A 24,955-nucleotide genomic window follows, 5' to 3' on the forward strand; every position below is an offset into this window, starting at 1 on the left:
ATATATATATATATATTTTTTTTTTTTATTAAATCACATGCTTACATTTCTTCTAATATTATTTTTCTGTTTTTTTTTCTTTTTTTTTACGAAACGCAAGATAATTAAGAAATAATTAAGGACATCTGCCAGGATGATGATATTTTAAATTATTTATATTTTAAAAAAAAAAATTAAAAACTTACGTAAAATTTGTAAAAAGGAAAAAAGTTGCAACTTTATATTTTATGTATAAATTTAAATGTATTCTCTTTCTATATATATATATATATGTATATATAAAGTTGACTTAGTTTATCGATTTAAAATAATGGAGTTTAACTCATCGTGGCACATCTTCTTAATTTTTTTTTTTTTTTTTTTTTTTTTTTTTTTTTTTTAATCAGTCGTTATTTGGTTTAATACGAATAGAGATATATGCGTGTACTTTCTACTGTTGCCAACATTATTTCTATTAAGACAATATTTTTTTTTTTTTTGAGAGAGAGAGATAAAGATACACTTTTTCATAATTTTTTTTTTTTTTTCAAAAAACAGTGCACACAATATACATACATCATACATACAGCCATTCATAATTTCATAATTTTGTAAATTAAAAATGTGTTTTAAATTAATGACAAGAAAATGTGTTAATATCAATTTTTTTTTTTTCAATAAAAATTACGCAGCTTTTAAGTAATTTTTCTTTTTTTATTATCCATACACTTTGCGCTTTTTCTTATCTACTTCAATTGAATAAATTAGAATGCTAAAGAGATTTATTATTTTTAAACTCTTCTTTCAAAGAGAAAATACTATATTATATATATATTATTTATATCTAACACATAAAGAGTGTGGAAAAAAAAGTGGTTTTTTCTTTTTTCATAATTTTTTTTTTTTATAATCAAAATGAAAATTTACTTCAATTTCTTTCTTATTCTCACGATTCTATAAGAATCAATATCATTTTTCTTTTTTCGTTTTTTTTTTTTTTTTATTTAAATTATATTGAAAAATGTTTCCATTTTCAAATAATTATTAAATTTTTTTTTTTTAAATTTGTTCCAAATTGAGTATGTTTATATTACATGAATGTATGTAAATGTATGTATGTCAGTGTTTTTTTTCGATCAAAAGAGGAGAAAAATAAAATAGAATTTTTAAATTCGAAACTATTGCAAAAAAAGTATTTCTTCTTCTTTTTTGTTGTTGTTGTTAGTTAACACGCAAATTCATGATAAATCTATTGATGAGAAAAAAAATTATGTGTGTGTATTTTTTTTTTTTTTTTTTTAAATTAATTGTAACGTGTATTGCGCGTACGTGTCATTTTCTGACTAATCTGTTCTTCCTGCAAAAGTTGACCTCGAAATCGACTAACTTGCTCTAAAGCATCATTTAATTTATCTCTTTGTTGAATTAAAAGCTGTTCCCATTTTTCTGCATAAGCTGTAACAAAAAGGAATTTTTCATTTTTTTTTTGCCAAAAAAAAAGGGTTAATTTAATTTTTCGTCAATGAAGTTACAACGTTTGTAGAAAATATTTTTCTATATAATTTTTTATCGAAAAGAAATTTTTATAACGTTTAATAATTTATTTTCTTTATTTTTTAATTATTGTAAAATAATTTTATTTTAATTTATTATTTTGCGAAATTTTTTATTTACGTTGTAAACTTCACCGACGTATTTTTTTTTTTTTTTTTTTTTTTTTTAAAATATTGCCATTTTTTTTTTTTTTTTTAGTAAATCCCAATAATAAGAACTATGCGATGAACTTTGTAGAAATAAGGAATTAATCTATAATTTTGCTCGTCATTTACTTTTGTGTTTTTTTTTTTTTTTTTTTTGTTATCAATTTTATGAAGCTGATTTTATGCATTAATGTGAAATTACAAATTTAAATTCCAAATGTTAGTAAATTTTATAACTCTAGAAAAATGTAATTTCAAGTTTCACAGTTTTTATCCCCAAGTGATTGTAAATTGTTAATTATATATATTTGTTATAAAGCGATTAAACTTTTTTAAATTGTATTTTTTCGTTTTAATTTTAATTATAATTATAATTCGTTTAATTTTAATACCGTTGGTATTTTCAGTTTTTTTTTTTCATTTTGGATTAAAAGAATTAAAAACGAATTTTTCGTGGATAAATTTCAATTTTTTTTTTATCTTCATAAATTTTTATATTTTTGCTAAAAACAAATTTGTTCATTTAAATATTTATTTTGTTTTCGATTAAATGAAAATTCCGTTATAATTTTAAAATCTATAAAATTTTACTTAACATTTTTATAGAAATTCGATAATTTTTTTTTTTTTTTTGGAATTCGACACCAGAAATTTTTTTTTTTTCAAAGTTCAATATGAAAAATATTTTCCCTTAAAAAAGAAATAAAGCAATAAAAATTCAAAAAAAAAGAAAAAATACAATTTCTTGATTTTCAAAAAACAGAAAAATTGAATCGTAGAGGAAAAATTGTATTTTTTTTTTTAAAGCGCCAAGAAAAGAGTTAGACAATAAGATGAATAAGTGTCAGATGAACGTCTTTAAAATTTATTAGTACATATAAATAATATTCTAAAACAATTTGTTATGATGTTTTTTTTTTAGAATATTAATATTAAAAAATAAATTCGAAATGAAAATTTCATATTATTTGCGTTATATAATTATTATTATTACTTAAAATTAATAATATTCGTACCATCTGAAAATTGCTTTCTCTCAATGAGGCGTTTACGTAATGAGAACCTCATCTTCAAGTAGGGTGAATCGAATTTTGTTCTTTTTCGCCTCACTTCTGTAATTTTTCGTTTATATTTTCGATAATTATAATGAAAAATATATTTCATTTATAACGCATATGTTTCCTTTTAATTTATTATTAGAAGAATTAAAAAATACAAAAAATGCTTATCTTTTTTAATTATTATAATACTTTTTTATTAATATTAGTTTTGCCATTTAATTAACATGTGTCTCTTTCTAAACTTCGTCACGATAAAAGTCTTCTTTATATAAATTAAAATAGAATTTAAAAAAGAATATTAAAATTAAAAATTATTTTCTGTATTCAATATTGAATAATTGTAAGTCTAAATTGACTTCTTATCGAATGGATTTTTAATATAAATAAATATGCTGATGTAGAAAGCAGGCAATAAAAGAAACAATATAATATTTTTAATTATCATTATGGAATTATTTTTTATGTTTTTTTTTCTTATCAATTTTTTTTTCTCCTCTTTTTCTTCTTTATCATTTCGATATTTTGTTGATAGATAATCGTTTTTTATGCCCAAATTTTTAATTTTATTCGTTAAAGAAAGAATTTGTTTTCTTTGCCTTTGTTTATTCTGCATTATTTCCAAAAGTGGATGATTTTTATTAGATGGAGACGATTTTTTCATATTTCGATAATCCAAAGAATCGTTTGATCCACTCTAAGGAAAAATTTGTTCATTAAAACAATATATATATATATACTTTGGAAAAGCGTTGTAGAAGCATTGGATAAAAATCTTCTTTTTTTTTCGTTTAAAAAAAGGAGAGTGAAATTAGAGTTTTTTTTTATATATATAAATTTAATTTAGAAAAAATTCTTCTCACTGCCTTTAAGAATAGTTTATTATTTACCAAGTGAATGTTTTGCTTTCTTCTTCCATTTAAATCTTCTGAATTTATGTAATCTTGTCCTTTATTATTTTTTCTCAAGTCATTATAAAATTCTAATATTTCATCATTAATTTCTCCCTTGTTTCTTGTCAATATTTCTTTGAAATTATTGTCATCCTTGTTAATTTTCCTCTTAAATGTCCAATTATAATTTGCTTCTTTTTTAATTCTCTCCTTATTATTAATTATATTTTCAATATTTCCATTATAATTTTTGTCACAATAAATTTTATTTAATTTACATGTTGAATTCACAACTATTTCTTCATTATTAATTGAAGTAAATTTTTTATTACAGCTCATTGTCTTCATTCCTCTCAAGGGGAAAATTGAAATTTCCTCAGAATCTGCTGTGAAACGCGATGCGATGAAAATTTAAATAAAAAAAAAAAAATTATTTTAAAAGGAGTTTGAGTTTTTTTTTTTTTCTTAGCATTTCAATTTATAGCAAATAATTTTTTTTGTAGTTGAGATTTCTCACAAAATTTTCATGAGAAGAGAAAACAAAAAATTAGTGTAGAAAAAAAATTTAGAAATTTTGATAAAAAAATTCACCTACTAATCGTTTATCGAGGGGTTTTTAGATTTTCAAAATCGTCGCTGAGTTTCTGAATATCTATAATAAATCATTAAAGAGTCATCTGATACTATTCACCAATAAAACAATTTTTTCTAATATAATTAGCCAAATTGAATTTGAATTTAAAAATCCTTTTGTCCCGTTTAATTTGAATTTAATTTCGATTAAATTGCAATTTAAAAAAAAAAAAAATTCTCCCATTATTGTTTCAATTTTTCATCTATTTTCATAATTTAAATATTTTAGAAAATTTTCCTAAACTTAAAAAATAATATTTTCCCTAAAGAAAATAAAATAGTTTATTCCTACAAAGTGTATAAAATTAGAATTAATATAGACGCAAATGGCTTTGAATATATTGAATGTTATTTCAATAATATCCATAGCAACAATTAAATAAACCACAAAAAATTTGAAGGCAAAAAAAAAGGAAAAAAAAAACATTTTTATTAAAAAACTTACCTTCTTGGTCGTAGTCAACTTCATGTGTCACAGAAAATACAGAATGAGCATCATTTATGAAAGTATTGGTACTGTCAATAACGGTTTTGTGTGTATCCAAAACTTCTTCTTCAAGTAATTGCAATGCCGATACTGCTTCATGAAATGTATATAAATCTTGAGAGATTTCGCCCTCCTAGTAAAAGAAAAAGAAAAATAAAAATTTGCATACAAAACAAAAAGAAAAATAGAAAATAATAAATGAATAATATAATAATAAATAATTATTTTTTAGAACAATATTCAATTTTCGAATTAAAATTTAACAGATTTTCTTTTTATACAAATTTAAAAATTTTTTTGTAGCGCAACAAAAAAATTAACAGTTTAAACTTATTTATGTAATTTAAGATTAATAATTTAATTATTTTTCTTACATTGAGGGATCGTAATTGAGCCAAATCACTATCAGATAAGACACTGTTATTTGTATGATCCTCTTCTAATTTATGTTCATTCTGTTGATCATCATCGGATGGTGAATTTTTCGTTTCTGTTGGATCATTAGCTGCCAATTCTTTAACACGATCTGCATAACGCAATGTATTTAATGAATGTTCACATGAACTCATACCCGGACTAATCATAGCAATCTGTTGAAAAAAAAAAAATCATTTTAATCAAAAATCATTACCTCTTTTTTTTACTGTACTCTATTTTATTTAATATATAAATACAAACCATGCAGGTTTTCGATTTTTCACCAATAAAACTATCTCTGAGAACTTGTGTCAATTTGCTTGCACGGAATGGTAAATGTGTTCCTTTACGTCCCAAAGCACGAATACATTCTTTTAAAGCTAAAAGAGATTTGTTGATTTCAGCACCTTCCATTCCTGTTGAAAAATAAAGCTCAAGTTTAATTGTGTTTTTTTTTTTTCTCTTACATTCAACTATTTGTCATTTTTTTATTTTTAAATAGAGAGAAAAAAGAAGAGAAGTTTGAATATTAAGAAATATGAGAATAATTTTCTTTTTTAAGGAAATAAAAAAAAAAAAGGAACAAAAATGGATAATTGTGTAAAAAAAAAAAAAAAGAATCAACTTTACTTGTTTGTCTATTTGCGGATGATGTATCAGCTCCTCTTTCATTTCCAGCTAAATCAATAAGAGAAAATTTCCCATGAATTTTATGCATTCCTGGAGTTCGTGCTATTATTTGAAAAACTGCATGTGATCTCGATGAATTTGAATTAGCACTTGTTTGTCCACTTGTCCTAGCATTATTTCCATGCTGAATAAGTTTTAAAACTTCGTCACAGGTTTCAACTACTTTCTCAGTTAGACCAACTATTTGAACCTTTTTTAGACAATTATTATTATTAATATAATTATTAATATTACTATTATTACTATTACTAGCAATATTAAACGCGCGCCAAATTGAGTCTTTAATTGTTTGTTATAAAGAAATTAAAGATTAATATTATCAATAATAATTTAAATTTATTAAAATATTATTTCATATTAAATGATAATAATGAAAATTATTATTATATGTTATTAAATTATATATAAAATTGAATTATTTTCCAAATTTTCAATTTAAAATTCAATTATTTACCAAGTTTTCAATTTAAAATAAAATAAAATTCAATTATTACCCGAAATTTTAATTCAACATCAACTTAAATTAAATTATTATCAAAAATTTCAATTAAAATTCAATTATTTTCCAAAATATCGAGTCAAAATTAATTTTTATCAAAATTTTCAATCAACAATCAACTAAAATTAATTATTATCAAAATTTTCAATCAACTAAAATTAAATTATTTTCAAAATTTTCAATTTAAAATTCAATTATTTACCAAGTTTTCAATTTAAAATGAAATAAAATTCAATTATTTTTTAAAATTTTTATTCAAAATTAATTATCGAAATTTTCAATTAAAAATGAACTTAAATTAAATTATTATAGAAAATTTCAATTAAAATTCAATTATTACCCAAAATTTTAATCCAAAATCAACTTAAATTAAATTATTATCCAAAATTTCAATTAAAATTTAATTATTTTCCAAAATTTCGAGTCAAAATTAATTATTATCAAAATTTTCAATCAGCAATCAACTGAAATTAATTATTTTCAAATTTTTAATTTAAAATTCAATTATTTACCAAGTTTTCAATTTAAAATAAAATAAAATTCAATTACCGTAAAATGGGGTATAGTCGGCGTTTGGGGGTAAAGTCGGCTGGCGCTTTAAATCATTTTAAAGTTTAACTATTACTTTTTTCCAGAAGAAATCCGAGTTTTATTAAAAATGTAGTTAGAATTAATGTAAATTAATAAATGAAATACAATATTTAAGTGTTTAAAGCGCCGGCCGACTTTACCCGCAAACGCCGACTTTACCCCATTTTACGGTATTTTTTAAAATTTCTATTCAAAATTAATTATCGAAATTTTCAATTAAAAATGAACTTAAATTAAATAATTATAAAAAATTTCAATTAAAATTCAATTATTACCCGAAATTTTAATCCAAAATCAACTTAAATTAAATTATTATCCAAAATTTTAATTAAAATTTAATTATTTTCCAAAATTTCGAGTCAAAATTAATTATTATCAAAATTTTCAATCAGCAATCAACTAAAATTAATTATTTTCAAATTTTCAATTAACAAACAACTAAAATTAAATTATTTTCAAATTTTTAATTTAAAATTCAATTATTTACCAAGTTTTCAATTTAAAATAAAATAAAATTCAATTATTTTTTAAAATTTCTATTCAAAATTAATTATCGAAATTTTCAATTAAAAATGAACTTAAATTAAATTATTATCGAAAATTTCAATTAAAATTCAATTATTTCCCAAAATTTAAATTCAAAATCAATGAAAATTCAATTATTTTTAAAAATTTCAATACAAAATCAAGTAAAATTCAATTATTTTCTTACACAATTATTCAACTTTGGCAAAAATAAATATTTATTTGAACCAAATTATTTTTATTTGAATTAAATAGGTATTTATTATTATTATTATTTTAATATTATTATTTTTATTTTATTTAATATTTTAGTATTTTTTTTTAAACACTCGATTACTTAACTATTATCAAATAAATATTTATTTGTGCCAAATAATTTTTATTTGAATTATATACATTGTATTTGAACTAAATAATTTCTGTATTTAAAATAAATACCATTTAATTGATTCAAATAATAATTATTTGATTATTTGAAGACTTTCTTCAGACGAATTTCTAATTTTCTGAATTATATTATTTAAAAAAAAAATCCAATTAATCGAATTTCTATCATAGAAAATTGTTAATTAAATAAATTTTTATTTTACAGTTTTTTTTTTAATTTCGTCGAATTTAAAATTTAAATAATTATTAGACGTCAATTCAATGACGTTCTTTAAACATTTTATCATTTCTAAATTTTTTTTAATTACTTAGTTTACATTTTCTAAAAAAAAAAAAAAAAATGTTAACTATCTTTAGGTAAAATTTATTTAATAATTGTTTATGAAATAAAATTTTTTTAATTTTGTATCTTATATTTATAATAAAAATTTCAGTTTCTGAAAAGGACGACTGTGTCGTTTAAACGTAAAGAATAGTTTTTTTTTATTCATTTTAATTCTGACTCGGAGTGATCGATATATCATCATGTTTATTATTTAATGCTGCTGAGTGATAAATTCTAAATAATATTTTATTAAATAATTATTATTTGTTTGTATTTTTATTACAAAGAATGATTTAAAAAGAATTTTTATAATTTTTTTAATTTGTTATTTTATATTTAATTTTATTTTTTATTATATAATTTATTTTAATTTTATTTTTCATTAGGTACCCGTGTGGAAAAAGCCACGATCTTGCCCTCAAGAGTTCGGGGCCCCCGGCGGGGGCCCATGAGGGCTGATCCATATGGCGAATCCATGAGGGGCACCGTAGGGGCCCCGCATGGATCGCCCTCATGATCGATTAGCAAAATTTTCTAAGTCCAAAAATCAAATATTTTTTTATCACCAAAAAATTAATGTTTATAATGATTCAGAACCACGAAAAACGCGTTTTTAATAAAAATATATTTACACTTTTTTGAAAATAACACTCACACTTATGGCAAAATAGATGAGGGCCACCGTAGGGGCCCGCATGGATCGCCCTCATGATCGATTAGCAAAATTTTCTAAGTCCAAAAATCAAATATTTTTTTATCAACAAAAAATGAATGTTTCCAATGATTTAAAACAACGAAAAACGCGTTTTTAATAAAAATATATTTACACTTTTTTGAAAATTCGCCTGAGATGATTCATGATAATAATCATAAAGCATATAATTAATTATATTTTATAAATTGCATTTGATTGGAAAATATAATTTAATATCTTAACTTTAACTAAATGATGTTAAGCACTTTTCTTTGTTAGGTATTTTTGAAGTTTAAATAGCATCAAGAAGTTAGCATTCGTTTTGAAGTAGCGTACGTAGCGTAGTTGGTAAAGCGTTAGACTCATAGTCCGTAGGTCGTAGGTTCGATTCCCCCCATGCGTTAGATTTATTTATTTCTCAGGTTTGCGTTTAATCATTAATTCTATGTATGAATTAATTGAAAAATGAAAATATCCGTTAATAGTATGCATAAATTAAATATTTTTTAATTTTTTAATTAATTAATTTATTATTACTTTTAATTATATCCGACAGTTAATTAATTAGAACGTTAATTAATAAATTGAATTTGAGTAAGAATTTAATTTAAAATTGAATAATTATTAAATAAATATGTTATTTATTCATAACTTAAGCTTATTTATTATTAATTAACTTTTATTATTAATATTATTGATTAAAAAACATTATGGCAAACTTGAGGGCAAGATGAGGGCAAACGTGAGGGCCCATAAGGGCGCCCGTAGGGGCACCCTCATGGATCGCCCATGCGGGCGCCCTCATCGATGAGCATGTCGTTTCCATGAGGGGCCCCTATGGATCATCCATATGCGGCCCTCATGGCATGAGGGCGATCCATAAGGGCCCCCGCTGGGGGCCCACATCACTTTTCCACACGGGTATTTAATATTTAATTTATTATTTTATTATTTGCACGAATCTAATAATTTTATAATTTTTAATAATTAAAATCACAAAAATACGACCGCACAAATGACAATGTCAAAAAAAAAAAAAACATTGAAAAATTTTAACCAACACAAAATAATGTCAAACAACACATTTAAAAAAAAAACAAAAGACCTATAACAAATACTAACTTCAGGTGTGGACAGAATGAACGAAAGATATTCACGATTATTATATGTAATTATTATTAACAAAAAAAAAAATAAATAAATAAAATTAATAAATAAATCAACATTAAGGCACAAAAAAAGTCGAAAAATAATAATAAAATTTTTGATTAGATTAAAAATTATCAAATTTAATTAATAAAAAAAAGCTATTACCTGTTGTTTTCCATCTTCGAGAACTCTCAATTTTTCCTTATCAGCCAATAAATCAAATACTTTGCCCGAATAAATTTCAAAGAAACTTGCCGATATTACTAAATTAAGTGGCCGATATTTTGGTGATTTAAGATATTTAAAAACATCCTTTGTAACCATTGCGTAAATTCCTTTTTTACAATCTTGCGTTTTACCATTAAAATCACCGCCCATTGTATGTGTTTTTCCACTACCAGTTTGTCCATATGCAAAACATGTTGCCATACCACCTTCAAATATTGTTTGTACAAGTGGTTTTGCTGTATATTTATAAACAACTTCATTTGTACATGTCTCATCGAATGCATAATCAAATCTAAATAATTGATTTTCAAGATATTTTGTTAAATCAACTTTTGCTTTTGGTTCATGTACAACTATTTGATCTTTACTTGGTACACTTATCACGTCAACTTCCTTACGATTTTGTTCTTTTTTATTTAATGGTCTTTTTCTCACGCACACTGTTATTTGATGATCCTCAACAGTATCTGTCTCACGCAATGGTCTAAAGTCTATACTGTTTTGGTATTCTCTAAAGTGAAAAAAAGAAAAAATTTTTTATTTTATTTTTTTTCCCCTTTTTTTATAAAAAGAATATTTTATTTTTTTCCCTTGTTTTATAAAAAGAATATTTTTTTTATTTTTTTTCCCTTTTTTTATAATAAGAATATTTTATTTTTTTATAATAAGATATTTTTAAAAATTAAAATTAATAAAGAAAAATTGTAAAATTACAAAAAATTTTGCATAATTGACAAACCTGATCATAGCTAAAAATTCCCAATTAGGATTGCCAGCATCTAAATTCATAAGTGCTTCTTTTTCCTCTTTAAGTTCAGCTTGTCGTTGTCTCCTTTCCTCTCGATTTTTCTTAAGTCTCTCAACTTCTTTAACAACATTTGATCTTCTATTTCTACCATTTTCTAAAGCCTGTGATAATTGTTGTGTTTGCTGTTGTTGCTGCTGCTGCTGTTGTTGTTGTTGCTGCTGTTGTTGAGCTTGTTGTTGTTGATTTTTTTTCTGCTGTTTTAATGCTGCATTAGAAACATTAAATGTTGGATTTGTTGTTGGTGTTGGTGGTATATTTTCCATTTCTCGACGACCCGTTAAATTCGATATCGTTTCACCATGTCCATTTGTAGCATGAGGCATTATATTTGTTGGACGACTTGCCTGCTGCTGTTGTCTACTTCTATTTATTCCAGCTGTAAAGAAAAAAAAAGGAATTAGAATTTATTTATTATTATTATTTTTTTTTATATTATTTTTATTATTAAATATTCTTTTTTTTATATTATTTTTATTATTAAATATTCTTTTTTTATATAATTTTTATTATTAAATATTCTTTTTTTATATATAAAAAAACCCCTATTACCACTTTCATTCCATTGAAATGAATTTTTTACCCCCCATCCCTCTTTTTGATGATCAATTATTGAATTCTGTTTTCTAAAACAGCAACATCTCAAAAAATACTTCATTGAAATTTATATGTAAATTTATATTTAAAATATTTTTATTTTTCCACTTTTAACAATTTTTTTTTTTTTTTTAAAAACAAATTTTTTCACTGATATTAAAGAGGTATTATTAATATTTATTAAAAATTACTTTAAAAAACGATCATTTTTTTTATAATAAAATTCATAAAGGACACGAATGGAATAACTGCAGCAGGAGCTTTACTACTATCGTCATGTGCTTCTTGAGGTTCTTGCCCTTGTTACTTTTATGGGTGGTATGTATATATATATATGAATATTGACAAACTAAGTGACTCAGAAAATTCAATGCGATATTAAGTTTACACAAAGAAAAAATTTTCGCAAAAATTTTAAATGGTAAATCAAATTGAAAATTAGAAAAATAAAATTAATTTTTTTTTTTTAATCTCCGATTTTTAGATGGAAAAAATCATTTAAATAGAATAATAATTGGAAAAAATTTATATTAAAAAAAAATGATTAGTAAAAATACAAATATTTAAATTTAAATGTTTAAAAAAAAATTATTTTCTTTTTTTTTTGCAGAAAAAAAACAATACCTTTCACAGAGATACTGGCCCTTGTTGAGTGCTGAAAAATAAAATAAAAATTAATTTATTAAATTGTATTTCAAATGAAAAATATAAATTTTTTTTTTCTAAGACAAAAAAAAATTATTTCCTTTTTTTGTTTCTAAGGGCAGGATGTAATTGTTATATTAGTTATTACGTTTGTTAGTATTTATAATGTAAAACTTTTTTTTTTAACGAAACATATTTAATGGTAGAAGTTTAAAAAAAAAAAAAAAAAAAGGGAAATTTTTCCTTTCCTTTTGCTTCATCTTCCTTTTTTTCTTCGACGTTTTCTTCTTTTCTATATTGTTTCTTCCTATTTTTTGTTTTTTTGGCGTATTTCAAAAATTTTCACACTGAATTCATTAGGATATAAATAATATGAAAGAAAAGTATGATTGGGGAAAATTATTTTTTAAAAAAATGAACAAAAATAGATATTTGGCGAAATAAAAACAGGCGTCGGATCGACTTTAAGGCACAAAAAAAGTCGTTTTAGTCGATTTATATTCCAAAAAAATTTGTCGAAAAAGTCAATTTTTTTTATTTTAACAAAATTGAATTGGTTAATGAATATTTTTTACTTTAAATAACTAATGTTAATTAAATTCATTTTATTAATTCTGTAATGAGAATAATACTATAAAAATTATATCAAGAAATGTTATTTCCAATATTTCACAATTAAATTTGTAAGACAAATTTTCAAAATTTTATTTAAGTAGAACAAATTTCCAAAAAAAATTCTTGATGTAACATTTTTATAATTTGTTGAAGTCTGATTTAAGCAATTTATTCGAATTACAAATTTTGTCATAGTTTTTTTTTTAGTTTTGATGATCAAAATAATTTCAGGCAAAAAACTTAATCAAGTTTTACAGATTTTTTATTAAAAAATTTTTTTTTTTTTAAATAATAATAATTTTGTAAGAGTTAAAGTTGAAATTTTTAGAAATGATTGAATTTCAAAAGATTTGGTTAATTTTCAGACAATAATTAAATTTTACAAAACTAAAAATAATTTATTAAATATAATTTTATAGATAACATTTTCAAAAAGTAATTGAATTTTCAAAAGATTTACAATTTCGATTTTTGAAATAAATTGAATTTCAAGTGATTTTTAATTTAAAATTTTTTATGGTTTCTGTTACTAAAAAATTTATTAGAAATTGCAGACAAAAATACAATAATTTGAAAACTTTTTAAGTGAAAAATGGTTTCAGATAGTTGAATTTTCGAAGAATATTATAAAAATCATTAGAAATAATTTGATTTCACGAGAGTTATAATTGAAATTATTAAATTTCAAAAAATTTTAGATGGACATTTTTAGAAATAATTAAATTTTAGAAGCTTTTAAATTGAAATTTTTTAAAATAATTAAATTTCAATTGATTTTGAATTGAAATTTTTGAAAATAATTGAATTTTAGTTGATTTTGAATTAAAATTTTTGAAAGTAAATGAATTTTAGTTGATTTTAATTGAAAATTTTGAAAATAATGTAATTTCAATCGAAATATTGGAAAATAAGTGAATTTTTAACTGATTTTGAATTGAAACGTTGGAAAATAATTGAATTTTAGTTGATTTTGAATTTAAAATTTTGAAAATAATTGAATTTCTATTGAAATTTTTGAAAATAACTGAAGAATTTATTAGAAATTACACACAAAAATTGAACTTTCAAATTTTTTTCATTTGCAAAATGCTTTCAGATAATTGAATTTTCGAAGAATATTATAAAAAAATTATTAAAAATAATTAAAATTTTTGCAAATAATTTAATTTCAAATGATTTTGAATTAAACATTTTTTGTTATTTTATTTGCTAATTTTTTTTTTTTAAATTATAAACAATTATTAAATTTCATAAAAATTTTAATTCAAAAATAGTTAAAGATAATTGAATTTGTGAAGAATTTCATTAAAATTTTAAAAAATAATTAATTTAGTGAAGAATTTTAGTTAAAAATTTGTTAAATAATTGAAATAAAGAAGATTTAAAGAAGATTTGCATTGTATCTTTAAAAAAAAACGTATTTTGTTTTAAAATTTTGTAAAAAGTCGCATTTTATTAAAATAAGTCGAAAAAAGTCGTATTTTTTAAAAAAAGTCGGTTAAAGTCGAAAAAGTCGTGTAATCCGAGGCCTGTAAAAAAAAAAACAAAAAAAAAATGTTTGTTTAATCTTTGCAATATCTATTCTATATATGAGAAAGAAAAATAAATTTGTGATTAAAAATAAAAATTATAAATAATAATTATTTTTTAATCAAGGAGAAAAAAAAGGATTAGGTATTTAATAGACGCGTTTACCGAAAGTCGAGACGTGACTCGTACAGGAAGCGTTGCAGAAGTCAGTCCATTTCTAGTAATTTCCTCTTGATTTTCCAAATCATCGAGACCATCGTCGTCATTGTCTTCATCAGAAGAGTCCTTTTTTTTTTGTTTGTTTGTTAGTATTACAGTTAGAAAAAGCGTAATTTTTTTTTTTTATTTATTTTTTTTTTTATTGTCAATTTCGTCCATTTCAAGATTGATCCACAATTATTGTTATTGGTAACAAAAGCAGCGTCCATGCAGAGAAGATATATTTTTGTATATATAGGTTAGTAAAAATAAATAATTTTTTTTTTTTATAAATAGATTTTGCATGATTAAACAAATATAACTTTTCTTTTTAATTAACAAGAAATTATCATTTTTTTTTTCTAATTTTAAGTGAGAAATAATTTTCACACCCTTTTGTGTGAATATAAAATTGTGAAAAATTATGTTCGTTTTCTTATTCACATTTATTTACAAAAGAAAGTGAATTTTTTTTCTTTTGTGTGTATATTATTAAAAAAAGAAAAAAAAAAAGTGAAATTTTTTTTTACCTCAAAAACAAACAAATACTGAAACATATTGTTAAATCCAAAAAATTTGATAAAATGTGCACACATTCTTTAATCTTTGTTGTATTTTAAAAAAAAAATAACAAAGAGGTTAGAAGCGTAGTCAAGACGACCAGTAAATAAATTTCTATCGTCGATAAATTGAATACCCAAATATATATATATATATATGAATCTCTTATTGTTGTCAGAAAAAAAATGTATGCATAATTATTATTGAAAAAATTTATTAAAACTTAAAATCATTGTTTTTAAAAAATAATTTCAAATGAAAATTTTCAATTTTTGTAAATTTTTTAAAATCAAGACAGAGAAAATTATTTTAAAATTTCTTATTAAATATTATAAGGAATTTATGAAAAAAAAAATAATTTTATAAATAGCGGAATTTTTTTTTTTTTTTTTGGAAAATATTTTAAAAAATTTTTCTTACCCTTGCTCTTGATGTTGCCAACATATAATCATTGACCTGAGCAGGTGGGGCCATATTTTTTGCATTCAAATCTGGATTAAGAGCAAGAATTGTATCAATCTCCACCTGTAATAAATTTATTACGAAAATGATTAATTAAAATATTCAAAAATATTACAAAGGCAAATAAAATGAATTAAATAAAATAGAATCTATAAAATACGAAAAATTTCGAGAAAAGAAAAATTTGTAGCAATAACAATTTGATTACTAAATTCTATATATTCGAAATAATAAAATTGTAAATAAAATTCATATTTTATAAAATACTGGCCTCGGATCGACTTAAAGGCACAAAAAAAAGTCGTTTTAATCGATTTATATTCAAAAAAAAAGTCGAAAAAGTCGATTTTTTTATTTTAACAAAAATATTTTACAGATATTTAAATAAATTTTTTTTTTTTTTTAAATAATAATACTTTTGAAATAGTTAAAGCGTTGAAATTTTTAGAAATAATTGAATTTCAAAAGATTTTGTTAATTTTCAGACAATAATTAAATTTTACAGAAGTAAAAAATAATTTTTCAAATAATTTTAGATAACATTTTTTTTAAATGTAATTGAATTTTCAAAGATTTACAATTGAGATTTTTGAAATTAATTGAACTTCAAGTGATTTTTAATTAAAATTTTTTTTGATGATTTCACTAAAAAATTTATTAGAAATTGGGGACAAAAATAGAATAATTTGAAAATCATTTTTCATTGAAAAATGGTTTCAAATAGTTGAATTTTCAAAGAATATTATAAAAATAATTTAATTTTCCTTAGAGTTATAATTAAAATTGTTAAATATGAAAAAAAAATTTCGCTGTAAAATTTTAGAAGCTTTTCAATTCAAATTTTTGAAAATAATTGAATTATAATTAAAATTTTAGATAATAATTGAATTTTAGTTGATTTTTGATTGAAAATTTTGATAAAAATTAAATTTTAGAAGCTTTTAAATTCAAATTTTTGAAAATAATTTAATTATAATTGAAATTTTGGATAATAATTTAATTTAAGTTGATATTTGATTGAAAATTTTCATGTAATAATTAATTTTGAATTGAAATTTTGGGTAATAATTGAATTTCAGTTGATTTTGAATTGAAATTTTAGAAAATAATTGAATTTTATTTGATTTTGAATTGAAAATTTGGAAAATAATTGAATTTTAAAAGATTTTAAATTAAAATTTTTGAAAATAATTTAATTATAATTGTAATTTTGGATAATAATTTAATTTTAGTTGATTTTCATAATAATTAAATTAGAATTGAAATTTTGGGTAATAATTGAATTTTAGTTGATTTTGAATTGAAATTTTAGAAAATAATTGAATTTTATTTGATTTTGAATTGAAAATTTGGAAAATAATTAAATTTTAGAAGCTTTTACATTCAAATTTTTGATAATAATTCAATTTTAGTTGATTTTTGATTGAAAATTTTGATAATAATTAATTTTGAATTGAAATTTTTGATAATTATTTAATTTTAATTGATTTTGAATTGACATTTTTGGTAATAATTAAATTTTATTTGATTTTAAATTGAAAATTTTTAATATAATTGAATTTTAAAAGATTTTAAATATAAAAATTTGGGTAATAATTGAATTTTCTTTGATTTTGAATTGAAATTTCGAGTAATAATTGAATTTTAGTTGATTTTGGATTGGAAATTTTGATAATAATTAAATTTTAGAAGCTTTTACATTAAAATTTTTGAAAATAATTGAATTATAATTGAAATTTTTGATAATAATTCAACTTTAGTTGATTTTTGATTGAAAATTTTGATAATTAATTAATTTTGAATTGAAATTTTTTGACAATTATTTAATTTTAATTGATTTTGAATTGACATTTTGGGTAACAATTGAATTTTATTTGATTTTAAATTGAAAATTTTGAAAATAATTGAATTTTAAAAGATTTTAAATTGAAAATTTTTAAAATAATTGAATTTTATTTGATTTTAAATTGATTTTTTGATTTTGAATTAAAAATGTTTGGTAATTTTATTTAATATTTTTTTTTTAAATTATAAACAATTGTTAAATTTTATAAAAATTTTAATTCAAAAATATTTTTGAAATAATTGAATTTGTGATGAATTTCATTAAAATTATTAAAAATAATTAATTTTGTGAAGAATTTTAGTTAAAAATTTGTTAAATAATTGAAATTAAAAAATATATGATGAAGATCTGCATTTTATACTAAAAAAAAACTATATTTTATTAAAAATATTTTTTTTTTTTTAAAATGTAAAAAAAAAGTCGAAATAGTCGTATTTTATTAAAATAAATCGAAAAAATTCGGAAATAGTCGAAAAAGTCGTATAATCCGAGGCCTGAAAATATAAAAATAACATGTTTTAATTAAATTTTGTTCATTATTCAGTTTTTGAAAGAAAAATAAAATATTTTGTAGGCTTATTTTTTTTTTTTTATAAATTTTTCTTTTGTAAATTTTTATAAAAATTTTTTTCTCTTATTAATAAAAATTGAATTTTACTTATATTCTACTTGGAATATTTCTAATTAATTTTCGACAATTATTATTATATTTATTATATAACTATTTATTAATTTTTTTTTTTTTTAATTAACTAATTTATTAATTAAAATAAAATTTTTCACCTCCTTCCCCTTGGTTTCTCCTCTTTCAAACCATTCAACAGTGACACTCCTCATGTCCCAATTAACACCAGAAACTATAGCGGAATGAATACGTCCTGCAAAAAAAAAAAAAATGTTTTTTTAAATAAACAATTAATTTTTAAATAAAATAGGGTGAGTGTTCTTTGTCCCAAAAAAAAAATAATAATAATTTGAAACATCTTTAAGAGCAGTTTGTAAAAATAAATGTTTAAACAAATTTAATATAAACAGAGAAACCTCAAAACATTATATATATATATATATGTATAAATACACGTGTGTATTGGATAATGTCCATAATTCCATATACGGTATCGTCCGCGCGCGATCAGACTTTAGTAAGTATCATCGCGTCTCTTTCTTTCTATCTCAGCAGTAATATATTGTTGGGCTACTTTTTTTTTTTTTTCAAGGGCATTTTTGAGTTTCCATAATGATAAAATTTATTCGGTTTTTACCTTCTTATTGCATATCCATACAAGGTAGCTTATAAATAATAAATTCTGATTCGATTTTAGATTTTAATAAATTAATAATAAAATAATATTAATAAATAAAAAATAAATACTTATTTTAATTAGAATATTTAATTTTATAAATTTTCAATTTTTTTTATTGGTTTATATGATTTTTTGAAAAATATATTTAAATAATTTATTATTTTCGCAAATATTATTTGTCTTTCTTTGCTGTTTTGTTTTAAATTTTATTTTAAAAGAAATTTTTATTTAATTCTATTATTATTTTTTTTTATAAATATACTATATCATAATTTAATTAAATTTTTATTTCAACAAAAATACGTAGAGTAATTAAATTAAATTTTTCGTATTTTAAAATTATATTAATTATTTTGCAATTTTTTTTTTTTTTTTGGAAAAATTTACCTAAAATTATAAATTTTTCCCAACTATTAGTAATTATTAAAATAAAAAAAAACAAATTCAAAATAATATAAAATTTATAATAAAAAAATTAATTAAATAAAATTTTGATGAATGATTTTGATTTTGATTATTTTGCAATTTTTTTTTTTTTTTTAAATTTACGTAAAATTATAAATATTTTCCCAACTAGTAGTAATTATTAAAATAAAAAAAAACAAATTCAAAATAATATAAAATTTATAATAAAAAAAATTAAGTAAAATTTTGACATTTAAAGATTTTAATAATTTCTAAATATTTTCAAATAGAAAATAAAAAAACATTACATTATCAAAAAAAAAAAAAAAGAAGAGGGAATATTTTTCGCGCAAATATAAAAAATTTTTCTCATAAAAATATAAATAATTGTCTCCTAATAGCAAAAGAAGTAAATTAATCGTCTCAAAAATATGATTTATCTAAACGTTCCAAATATGGCAAGTTTATTCATTCAAGGTGCGTCAAATAGGAGAGAAAAAAAAACCGGTTAAAACCGAGAGCGTACAATAATGGAGTACTTAGCCCACGTATTTATATTCATCCAAGTGTTTTTCAAACCCGCCATTTAGAAATTTATTTCACGAAATAACATAATGGCGAATTCTTTTTTCTCTCCAAATGACAATAATTTTTTGTATTAGGAAAATAAAAATAAACATTTTTTTTTTCAAAAAAATTTCATTTTGTGAATAATTCTAATTTGCAAAAAAAGGAAAAAAAAAGGGTTAGGTATATAGACTTACCATCAGTTCGCTTGATGTTTATACTGGTCCCAGTTTCAATGTTACAAACTCCTTCCATGATTAATTTCCTCTTTTTTCTGTACAATTTTTTTTTTTTTTTAAGTACAAAGCACCATATAATCGAGAAATAATTATGGGAGAAGAGATTGACAATTCTCTCGTATATACACGCGCGCACCACACTAATCCAATTTTTTTTTCTTTTCTATGAAAGGTATTTGTCTAAATATTTTTTTTTAAATAAAAATTTCACGACTATCAATTGTATAAACACTGACAACAAAAACGTTTTTGATATGCGAAACTTTTTGGCTCGATAAGAGCAGCTGCTTTTTTTTTTTTTTTTTTTGACGGTTAAGTTAAGTGTTCGCCATTCAAGAATGACATTCAAAGCAGTTTTGAGACGACGACCTCCATATACAAAAATTCAAGATCGACAGTTAATGCATCACACACAAGGCATAATCGCGTTGTCACTTGGATTTCTATTTTCTATTATAGATAAAATTGAAACAGAAAAAATTCTTAGGCAGAGTGTAAAATTAATAATTATATATATACCAAGTGACAAAATTCCTTTTAATACAATAGAAACAGAAACGATCAAAATTCAAATACATGACACTATAACACGGAACAAATTGAGGTATGATTTACCTAATCTTAATTTTTTCTGGCGCCTAATAAAGGACTTTCTTCAATAAAATATTACGTGATTGCAGTTATAATGCTACGATCACACGTTTTGTTTGCGCGGTAAATAAGAATTTTCTTAAAGAGAAACGTCTCATATGTGACATCTCTGATAAAGGTTTTAATAAAGATATCGATATCAATTGTCCAAAATTCTATTGTTCTTGTCCAATGCATATGTTTCTATGACAACACGTGGGGAAGACAAGAACAGAAGATATGTTGGTTTTGGACAAAAGAATTCAAATTCGAAATTAATTATTAAAAAATGATTGATTTTGTATGAAAAATTGACTTTTTCTATATACAGATTTTAAATTAACAGTAAGATAAATGGATTTTTTTTATATTAAAATAAGTAGAAGAAATAAATATTTTTGTCCTTTTTTCATAAAAATTATTTTCTTTGCGAAGTCTTATTGTAAGCAACATATTATTGGTTTATAAACATAACCTATAAATTGTTTTTGCTCATTAGGTCTCTTTCTTTAGAGAAAAAATTTTAAGGTTATATATCATTAGAAATAGAATGATAATAATAACTTAACAAAAAAATAAGTTATAGGTATTAATAAAAATTCGAAATAGGAAAAAAGAAATAGAAATTATAGCAAAAGCGGAATTTAACCCCTTGGGTGTCGATGACGTGTATACATACGAACATAAATTTTGAGCCCAATAATAAGACGGAATTGGCCTAAAATTTGTTACTCGGGGATTTTTGGGGTCGCTGCTTTCGAATTTGATGTCAGATTTACAAAATTCAAAATGGCGGATCCAATATGGCGACCAAAAAGAAATTTGACCATATTCGCTTGAAACTCGTTACTCGGGGGGTTTTGGGGTCGCTGATTCCGAATTTGATGTCAGAATTACAAAATTTCAAAATTCAAAATGGATACAGGGCAATTTTTTGCAATTTTTTGCGAAAAAAAACCGTTTTCTTTCCTTTCTAGCTCGTAGCCATCAAATCCAATCGGTCTCGCTATATTTTTCCTGTAATCTACACGTAAAAATACGTATGTGTACTAAATTGCAGTTCTTCATATACAAAAATGTAGAAGTTAAGAGGGGGGAGACATATAGCTGGGATAAAGACTTTTGCATTTTACAAGTTCGATGATTATAAATCAAAAAAGAAACAAAATGAATTTTTAAAAAACAGCTTTTATATAAAAATTATATACATATACATAAATAAATTCTAATCATTATCATTCCAATATCTAACTTCTGAGAGTAATAAAATTAAGTCTTTCTTTAATTGCGCCTGTGGACTTAATACTGTAATTATTTTTTCTTGCATATTTACTTCTTGCCTAAAATATAAAAAAAAAATTATATTTATACTCTTCTTTTTTATATTAGTAATATAATTATCTTTTTTTTTTACTCACACGTGTAAAAATCCGGCAATATTCGATTGAACAATATCATTTTGATTTAATTTTCCTAGAGAAACAGAAAGTAAACAATTTTTCATACTTGGAATTGGTTTAATTGGCATTAATGTTGTGTCTGGTAATTTTTTTGCAACTGACGAAAAACCCGATGAAATATTAATTCTAAAAATGGAAATATTTTCAAATTTTAAATCTATTTTAAAAGAAATTAATTTTGGAATACCGTAGAAATAATTGTAAATTAAATTATTTCTACTTTCGGCTCTTTGTGTTTCATTTCTTTTAACTACGCCGCTACTTTTTGGCAAAAGAACCACCTGTAAGAAAAAAAAAAATTATAAAATTCAAAGAATAGGTTCAAAAAAAAAAAAAAAAAATTTTAATACTACCTTGACAAATTTTGGCATATCACGAATTAAATCATTATAAAGTTGTTGTTGATCCATTACAATTATTGCATCAACTTCAAAAGCATAGGCAGCATGAATTAAATATCTATAACCATCTCCCTTTGTCCAACCACAAGTATTAATAATAATTCCCGAATATTTTTCCGCCGAATTTAATTTTACACGCTCATCACAAACTTCAGCTACTCTTGTTGTTAATAATTTATAAAAACTTTGATTACATAATGGTGAACTGTAACCAAAGTGAAAAATAATTGGTGCTTCATTATTAAAATTTGTTTCAATAGTTGATGAATTTTTTTTTGGCATTACAACGCCTAATGTTCCTGGTAGGCCAAATTCTGTTTGACCTACATCTAAATTAACATAAATTGGATTTCTATTTAATCTCAATGAATAATTGACAAGTATTTTACTTAATGTCGATTTTCCCACATCACAAGGACCAACAATCATTGTTACAGGACCTTTTTCATTTTTTTCCTCCGCTAATTCACGTAATTGTTCTAAAATTGTATGACAATTTAAATAAATTAACATTGGACTTTCTTTTGTTATATAAACAATATCTGGATCTCCTTCTAATTCAATTATGCAACCTTGCCATGTTATAACAGCAATATTTGTTGCAGAAAATTCATATTTTTTATTTACTATCAATTCAGTGCCAAATAATTCAGCTGCACCTGATTTTAACTGATAGAGAAAAAGAAAAAGAAAAAAAAAACAGAAATTAAATAATGTTAATAAACAGAATAATTTTTAAAATAGAATTGTACGAACGCTTACACCGCGAGTCATTGAAAAATATATTCGCATGAAAATAGAGGTAACTCAGAAAAAAATAAACGTAGAGACATTTTTTTTTATAGCGTTGGAAAGATTATTAAATTTCGAAAAAAGTGATGCCTATTAGAAAGAGATTGCTTAAATAGATTTCAATATAACATGTTACAAAGTTAAAAAAAAATAATTGTCATTTTTTCCTCATTTTCTATCTTGACTCTAACCTCTTGCATAAACCAGTAAAATCTTCAGAAAAAATAGTCCCTTAACATAATTATTCCTTGAAATCTAAGCTTTCCTTTCATTCCAAGAACAAATAAAAAATGTTAAACAGTTTTCCTGTAATTGAAAAAAAAGTGCGAGCTTGCACGAAAAAAAAATTCGACTGTCTATCGCTCGATTTTCTCGTCTCGTTGGCTCTTTCGTTCGTGCGCCAGGGCCGAAACTAAAACTTTCAATCGGTCACTTTCCCGGGCACCATTAATTTCATTATTTATGCCTTTTTATAAACATAAATTATTTGCATAACACAAAAGACACTATAATTATGTAATAAGTTAATTATACAGTTATAAATATTAAATAAATGTAATAAAAATTATATATTTCACAATTAAAAAATTTTAATTGTACAATTTTATTGGAAATTAATTTTACTTTTTCATATTAATTATTTTTACCGTCAATAATCTAATATATAAAGTTATTTTTAAATATTACATAATGTTATCTTAACATAACCAAAAAATTTTATTGTATAGATAAATAATGAAATTAATGGTGCCCGGGAAAGAGCCCGATCGAAAGCTTTAGTTTCGGTCCTGGCGCACGAACAAAAGAGTCAGCGAGACGAGAAAATCGAGGGATAGACAGTCGAATTTTTTTTCCGTGCAAGCTCGCACTTTTTTTTCAATTACACGAAAACCGTTTAACATTTTTTATTTGTTCTTGAAATCAAAGGAAAGCTTAGATTCCAAGGAATAATTATGTTAAGGGACTATTTTTTCCGAAGATTTTACTGGTTTATGCAAGAGGTTAAAGTCGAGGTAGAAAATGAGGAAAAAATGACAATTATTTTTTTAACTTTGTAACATGTTATATTGAAATCTATTAAAGAAATCTCTTTCTAATGAGCATTACTTTTTTCGAAATTTAATAAGCTTTCCAACGCTATAAAAAAAAGTCTCTACGTTTATTTTTTTCTGAGTTACCTCTATTTTCATGCGAGTATGTTTTTCAACGACTCGCGGTGTAAGCGTTCATATATGTAAAAAAACATAAATATTAATACATAAATATAAAATTTGTTAATACCTCTAAAGTCACTTTTTTATTTCTTGATTCGATTTCAAAACGTAATTCAGATTCAGGTTCTAATTTATATTCTTTTTTTAAATTTTCCATTTTTTATTTATTTCTATATACATGAATTATTTTATTATATTGTTTATCATTGAGAAAAGTGATAGGTTATGTTGCATACTTGGGTTGGAACGGTGGTATATTAAAAAATAAAAAAAAAATACAATAGAAAGTACAAAATAGTATAGAAAAAAAAACATTAAAAGAGTTTTTTTAAAAATAATTTTGTACATAATATCGTATATAGATATAATAAAAATATTATTAGAAAAAAAAACTTTTACTAAAATTGAAAATTACGATTAACTTCCCAA

General features: G+C 22.0%; 2 protein-coding genes across 3 annotated transcripts; both read right to left on the bottom strand.

Annotated features, from left to right (window-relative positions):
• Nucleotides 1-1,239: 1,239 nt before the first annotated feature.
• On the bottom strand, nucleotides 1,240-20,641 carry LOC127281337 (kinesin-like protein KIF2A). Of its 2 annotated transcripts, XM_051305009.1 has the most exons (12): nucleotides 19,988-20,641; nucleotides 18,298-18,392; nucleotides 15,627-15,731; nucleotides 14,613-14,732; nucleotides 12,282-12,312; nucleotides 10,995-11,439; nucleotides 10,193-10,766; nucleotides 5,798-6,047; nucleotides 5,429-5,583; nucleotides 5,125-5,340; nucleotides 4,709-4,883; nucleotides 1,240-1,434 (listed from the first exon to the last, which is right to left on the bottom strand). In XM_051305009.1, the coding sequence occupies exons 1-12, from the start codon at nucleotides 20,043-20,045 to the stop codon at nucleotides 1,283-1,285; spliced, it is 2,376 nt and encodes a 791-aa protein (XP_051160966.1). In that variant the 5' UTR covers nucleotides 20,046-20,641; the 3' UTR covers nucleotides 1,240-1,282. The 2 variants fall into 2 exon arrangements, with proteins under 2 accessions (XP_051160966.1, XP_051160967.1); XM_051305010.1 differs by lacking the exon at nucleotides 14,613-14,732 and having other exon boundaries at nucleotides 19,988-20,640.
• A 1,186-nt stretch (nucleotides 20,642-21,827) lies between these two features.
• LOC127281274 (protein CLP1 homolog) lies at nucleotides 21,828-24,761 on the bottom strand. The gene is made up of 4 exons (XM_051304902.1): nucleotides 24,594-24,761; nucleotides 22,473-23,189; nucleotides 22,078-22,400; nucleotides 21,828-21,999 (listed from the first exon to the last, which is right to left on the bottom strand). The coding sequence occupies exons 1-4, from the start codon at nucleotides 24,681-24,683 to the stop codon at nucleotides 21,885-21,887; spliced, it is 1,245 nt and encodes a 414-aa protein (XP_051160859.1). The 5' UTR covers nucleotides 24,684-24,761; the 3' UTR covers nucleotides 21,828-21,884.
• Nucleotides 24,762-24,955: the final 194 nt, after the last annotated feature.

Source organism: Leptopilina boulardi, unplaced genomic scaffold (genome assembly GCF_019393585.1).
Source record: "Leptopilina boulardi isolate dan_hultmark-lab unplaced genomic scaffold, ZJU_Lbou_2.1 LbouV2_266, whole genome shotgun sequence".
Lineage (NCBI taxonomy): Eukaryota > Metazoa > Arthropoda > Insecta > Hymenoptera > Figitidae > Leptopilina > Leptopilina boulardi.

Bases quoted from the DNA above. Each gene is read 5' to 3' on its own strand.
- LOC127281337 (XM_051305009.1), bottom strand. From the start codon at position 20,045: ATGGAAGGAGTTTGTAACATTGAAACTGGGACCAGTATAAACATCAAG. The intron at 12,313-14,612 runs GTAAACGCGTCT...TTTATTTTTCAG, and splicing joins GAGTCACGTCTCGACTTTCG to CACTCAACAAGGGCCAGTAT. The intron at 5,341-5,428 runs GTTTGTATTTAT...TTTTTTCAACAG, and splicing joins AAAAATCGAAAACCTGCATG to ATTGCTATGATTAGTCCGGG.
- LOC127281274 (XM_051304902.1), bottom strand. From the start codon at position 24,683: ATGGAAAATTTAAAAAAAGAATATAAATTAGAACCTGAATCTGAATTA. The intron at 22,401-22,472 runs GTAGTATTAAAA...TTTTTCTTACAG, and splicing joins ATATGCCAAAATTTGTCAAG to GTGGTTCTTTTGCCAAAAAG. The intron at 22,000-22,077 runs GTGAGTAAAAAA...TTTATATTTTAG, and splicing joins ATTGCCGGATTTTTACACGT to GCAAGAAGTAAATATGCAAG.